Source organism: Aethalodelphis obliquidens, unplaced genomic scaffold, assembly GCF_003676395.1.
Source record: "Aethalodelphis obliquidens isolate GAN/ISIS:26980383/991018 unplaced genomic scaffold, ASM367639v1 scaffold8, whole genome shotgun sequence".
Classification (NCBI taxonomy): domain Eukaryota; kingdom Metazoa; phylum Chordata; class Mammalia; order Artiodactyla; family Delphinidae; genus Aethalodelphis; species Aethalodelphis obliquidens.
The window spans coordinates 57,964,235-57,970,304 of NW_020837952.1; the positions used below are offsets into that span (position 1 = coordinate 57,964,235).

Sequence of the window (6,070 nt, forward strand, 5' to 3'; positions counted from 1 at the left end):
CTGTCACACCCTTTGGAAAGGCAACCTTAGAGGGAAGATGAAGCTTTACTTCCATGCCTAGATTTTAGAGGCAGAGTCAACTCTTGATTAGATGGGCTAAAGAAGAAGTAGAATTGTAGAGCTAATTCTCCAATAATTTGGTGTACATTGGGCTGCATTTTTTTTAACATGCCTTGAGTGAGTGTGGAAAAAATGTCCTGCATTTTCCCCTCCCTCATTCAAGAAACATTTATTATGCTCATTTTGCTAGGAACTAAGATATATATTTAAAAATATCAACTTGAACACTTTGTTGTTTTTCATAGCATTATTTATATTAGTGAATGGATGGGACAACTTAAATTTTCAGTAGTGAGAGAGAATTTCACAAGTTATGGTATATCCATACAATGAAATATTATGCAGCCATTGAAAATGATATCTAGAGGTAGGGGAAGCCTTCTATAAGAAGACCAAAAACAATGAAGAAATAAAGGAAACCAGTGATAAATTTGACTATAACAAAATTTGAAACTTCTATATGACCAAAGTTAAAAGATAGGCAAGAGACTAGGAGAAACTGATTTCCAACATATATATTAAACAAACAAATAGTTTGTAGTCAGAATATATGTACTTCTGCAAATCAACCCCAAATAAAAAATGGACAAAACATGTGAATTCTCAATTAACTGAGGCAATAGCATGACCAAGAATCATTTGAAAAGATGTTTGTTCAACCTGATTAGTGTTAGCTAAATGTAACTTGAAATGAGAATTTTTATCTCTAAAGATTTACAAACATTAAAAAGATTGAGACAGGGACTTCTCTGGTGGTCCAGCAGCTAAGACTGCGCGCTCCCAAGGCAGGGGGCCTGGGTTCGATCCCTGGTCAGGGAACTAGATCCCGCATGCCACAACTAAAGATCCCACATGCCACAACTAAAAAGATCCCGTATGCCACAACTAAAGATCCTGCATGCCAAAACTAAGACCTGGCACAGCCAAATAAATAAATAAATACTAAAAAAAGAAAATGATTGAGACAATTGACAAGGTGACTTCCACCTCGGGCCTTTTTCTATGTTCCTTGTTGGGAGCTGCCTGTAAGTGGCATCCATCCAAGCGAGAAACTAGCATAGGTTGCTGCGAAATGACTGTGCAGAGGTAGCCCCAAGCTGGCAAGGGATGGTCTGGGTTTTCTGGACTCTGTTTTTCTGGTAAAGGAACCCTGAGGACTGATCAGCTCTTGCAGGTCTAAAATCATGGCCCATGGACCAATAACATTCAAGTATGTGGCCATAGCGTTCTTTCAGCATGAGTGGGAATTTCTCGACCTTGTTCAGAAGAAGTTGTACTGCAGTGTGATGATGGAGAACTATAGTAACTTGGTCTCACTGGGCCATTCCATTTCTAAGCCAGACATAATTGTGTTATTGGAGCAAGGAAAAGAACCCTGGATGGTTGTGAGGGAAGAAACAAGAAACTGGAGTACAGATTTGGATTCAAGTTATAAAATAATCAGTGATAGCAAAACGTTTATACCTGGAAAACATTCATCTCTTCTTCTGCATCAGAGAATTCATAGTGGTGAGAAACCCTATGAAGATGATGCCTCAGACTTTGTTCAACATGGAAAAGTTGATATTGGGGCAGACAGCCAGGACTCCAAGATGGAATCAGTTGTACCACTGAAGAAGAAGCTCCTGAATGTCAAACTAAGGGAGCTGGCAAGCTGGATACTAATGTGGGATTTCATCCTTAAAGGAACTGCTGGAGCGTTTCAAAGAGGTTATTACTGGTATTACAAGTATTTCAACATGAAGAAAGGGAGCATTGTAGGGCTTTCTATGTTGCTGGCAGCTTACGTGCTTTTCAGCTACTGCAGTTCTTACAAGGAACTTAAACATGAGCAGCCAAGTGAGTACCTCTGAAGAGGGCACACTCTGCATTCCTGACTATGACTTTTGCCCGGCACCCCTGAATCCTTTCATATCCTGATGCAGAATTAACACCCAAGAAAAGATGACTGGTTAAAAAAAAAAAAAAAAAGGTCTCTCTTAGCAACTTTCAAGTATGTGATACAGTATTATTAACTATACTCACCATGCTGTACATTACACACCCGTGACTTATTTATTTTATAATTGGAAATTTGTAGCTTTTGACCACCTTCACCCATTTCACCCACTGCCTCTGGCGACCATCAATCTGTTCTCTGTATCTATGGCTTCAGTTTCATTTTTTTGTTTTTGATTTTTTAAAAAAATTTCACCTATGAGATCATACAGTATTGGTATTTGTCTTTCTCTGCCTGACTTCACTTAGTGTGATGCCCTCGAGATCCATCCATGTTGTCTCAAATGGCAGGATTTCCTTCTTTTTACAACTAGTGTTTGATTGTATATGTGCCACATTTTAAAAAAAATCCATTCATCTCGTGATGAACTCTTGTTGTTTCCTTGTCTTGGCTATTGCAGATGGCGCTGCATTGAACACTGGGGTGCAGATATATTTTCTTTTATTTTTATTTTTAATAAATTTATTTATTTTATTTATTTATTTTTGTCTGTGTTGGGTCTTCGTTGCTGCGCACGGGCTTTCTCTAATTGCGGCGAGCGGGGGCTACTCTTTATTGTGGTGCGCGGGCTTCTCATTGTGGTGGCTTCTCTTGTTGTGGAGCACGGGCTCTAGGCACATGAGCTTAATAGTTGTGGCACGCGGGCTCAGTAGTTGTGGCTCGTCGGCTCTAGAGCACAGGCTCAGTAGTTGTGGCGTATGGGCTTAGTTGCTCCGTGGCATGTGGGATCTTCCCAGATCAGGGCTCGAACCCGTGTCACCTGCATTGGCAGGTGGATTCTCAACCACTGCGCCACCAGGGAAGCCCCAGATATATTTTCAAGATAGTGATTTTGTTTCTTTTGGATTGTTGACTTAAGAAAAAATGTACAACATGAGAGTTGTGAGTTAAATTTTATTTGGGGCAAAATGAGGACTATAGCCTGGGAGACAGCATTTCAGATAGCTCTGAGAAACTGCTCCAAAGAGGTAGTGGGAGAGGTCAGTATATATGTGATTTTGGTGAAGGGGGAGTACATGCAATCAAGTACATATTTTTTTTGCAGAAGGTTACTGCTAGTCACGAGGAACAGACATCACCCTGAAGGATTTTAGTGCTTTACTAGATATGAGGAGATATAAGAATTGGGCTCATAAAATCAGCTCCTGAAAATACCTAACTATCTGAAGACCTGTTCTGCCAGTTTTCCCAGAGCACAGAGAACCTCATGTCTGCTCTCCACCCTGAACTCCTTTCAGGGGGTGTTGAAAGTCAGCAGATGCAGCAGCACATTATTTAATCCTTGTAGAGGTAGATGGCAAGTGCCAATTTGTATTTGACAGGATGAAGGCCAGGAAGTGGATCTGCTGGGTTATATGGTAGTTCTAGCTTTGATTTTTTGAGGAACCTCCATGCTGTTTTCCGTAGTGGCTGCACTACTTTGCATTCCCTCCAGCAGTACATAAGGGTTCCCTTTTCTCTACGTCCTTGCCAACACTTGTTATTTCTTGTCTTTTTGGTAGTGGCCATTCTTACAGGTGTGAGGTGATATTTTATTGTGGTTCTGATTTGCATTTCCCTGATGACTGGTGATGTTGGGCACCTTTTCCTGTGCCTGTTGGCCATTTGTATGTCTTCTTTGGAAAAATGTCTATTCGGAGCCTCTCCCCATTTTTTTTTTTTTTTTTTTTTTGCGGTACACAGGCCTCTCACTGTTGTGGCCTCTCCTGTTGCGGAGCACAGGCTCCGGACGCGCAGGCTCAGCGGCCATGGCTCACGGGCCCAGCCGCTCCGTGGCATGTGGGATCTTCCTGGACCGGGGCATGAACCTGCGTCCCCTGCATTGGCAGGCGGACTCTCAACCATGGCGCCACCAGGGAAGCCCCCCATTTTTTAATTGGATTGTTCGTTTGCTTTTCTATTAAGTTGTATAAGGATTTTTAAAAAATATATTCTGGATTGTAAGTCAACTATACTCCAATATAAAATTTAAGAAAAGACCGAAAAACTCAAGTGTTGGGAAGAATGTGGGGAAAAGATTATTTTTTATACACTATTGGTGGGAGCATAACTTGGTATGCCTTTTTATTTACTGTTAATTAATTATTCTTTTTTTTAATTTAATTAATTTATTTATTTATACAACAGCTTCTTATTAGTTATCTATTTTATACATATTAGTGTATATATGTCAGTCTCAGTGTCCCAATGGTATCCCTTTTTAGAAAGAAATTTGGCAGTACCTTTTTTTTTTTTTTTTGGCTGCACCGTGCAGCTTGTGGGATCTTAGTTCCCTGACCAGGAATTGAACCCAGGCCCTCATCAGTGAAAGCACCAAGTTCTAACCCCTGGACTGCCAAGGCATTCCCCAAGTACCTTTTAAAAGTTAAAATATTTCTACTCTTTTGTTTTGTTTTGTTTTTGTTTTTGTTGTTTTGCGGTACGCGGGCCTCTCACTGTTGTGGCCTCTCCCGTTGCGGAGCACATGCTCCGGACGCGCAAGCTCAGCGGCCATGGCTCACGGGCCCAGCCGCTCTGCGGCATGTGGGATCTTCCCGGACCGGGGCACGAACCCGTGTCCCCTGCATCGGCAGGCGGACTCTCAACCAGTGCGCCACCAGGGAAGCCCAAAATATTTCTACTCTTGATTTAGCAGCTTCACTTCTCAATATCCATTCCTAAGAAATACTTGCACGTGTGCACAACAACGTGGGACGATTTCATTACATTCATTGTTTCTAACAGCACCAAATTAGAAATATCCTATATGTCCATTAATAGTAAATATTTAAACTATGGAACTTGCATGCTACATATGCAAAAATTTCTATACCTTATTGTTAAATGAGAAAAACAAGTTTTATGCTACAGTAATTTTTAATTCCATCAGACTGAATGCCCCCTTTTAGAAAAAATATTTTGTAATGTCTCCTTTACTTCATTGGAATGAAATTCGTAGACAATTGCACATGATTCTGCACTATTTCAACCAAAATCAACCCAAGGCCATAAATGTGATATAAAGAAGAATAGTAGTTTGGGTGTAAAGTTTTAAGTATTTTAATATACATATAAATGCTCAGATTCCACCGTACTAGAAGACACAAAGAAGTAATCAAGTGCTCACTCACCATGTGTAGATTCACTTTAGTTGTAAAGTGATATATGTATGCCTATTGGTGACTTGAATATCATGGTGGCACTGCCATTGGCAATATTGTTTTCCAAAATGATACACATTTCTTGACAAATTTCCAAATAAAACGAAGTTTAATTTTCCCTCGATTTCCACAGTGGTTGAATTCCCGAAAAGTTCTGTCTATATTAAAATCATTTGAGCTCTAGGCTCAAATGATTATAAGCATGTATTTCACCTACATCAATGGCCAGGGATTCATCTGAAAGTCATGAGCGGGTATAGGATGATTTTTTGTTGTGAGGAACTGCCCTATGCCTTTCAGAATGTCTAGCATCTTTAAGTACCACCAGTGGCCTCCAGTTATGATAACCAAAAATATCCCCACTTATTTCCTAATCGCTCCTTCAGGGGTAATGCCATCCCTGCTGAGAACCACCATTCTAGAGTATTCTAGACTACTCAAAGGTTTTCAGCCTCTTAAGAGCTCACTGTTCTCTCACTCTGTCCAAGTTCCTAATTTCGTTGGCCTTTCATTACTTTCTTGCAGGTTTAATTTATTTGTTAAGCCACATGAAAGTGAGGCATTAAAAATTTAATTCTTTTTAGATATTGTATAGCAGAAGGGTTTCAGGGGCTCCAGTCCACAATATTACTAGACACAGAAGACATTTAAACCAAAACATTTTTTCTATGCATATTTATATGTAGTTGAGAACATGCTATATATATATAGTGTTTCAGCTATTTTACAAACAAGTTTATAGGTTTTTTTAAAAAATAACTTTATTGAGATATAATTGATATATTAAAAACATATATATTTGATGAATTTTATAGGGTTTTTTTTGGCCACACTAGGGATGGAACCCAGGCCCTCAGCAGTGAAAGCACTG

At 39.8% G+C, this 6,070-nt stretch overlaps 1 protein-coding gene across 1 annotated transcript; it reads left to right on the top strand.

Moving 5' to 3' along the window:
- Window positions 1–1,028: 1,028 nt before the first annotated feature.
- Window positions 1,029–2,040, top strand: LOC113621336 (zinc finger protein 607-like). Its single transcript, XM_027108260.1, has one exon. The coding sequence runs from the start codon at window positions 1,245–1,247 to the stop codon at window positions 1,911–1,913; it is 669 nt and encodes a 222-aa protein (XP_026964061.1). The 5' UTR covers window positions 1,029–1,244; the 3' UTR covers window positions 1,914–2,040.
- Window positions 2,041–6,070: the final 4,030 nt, after the last annotated feature.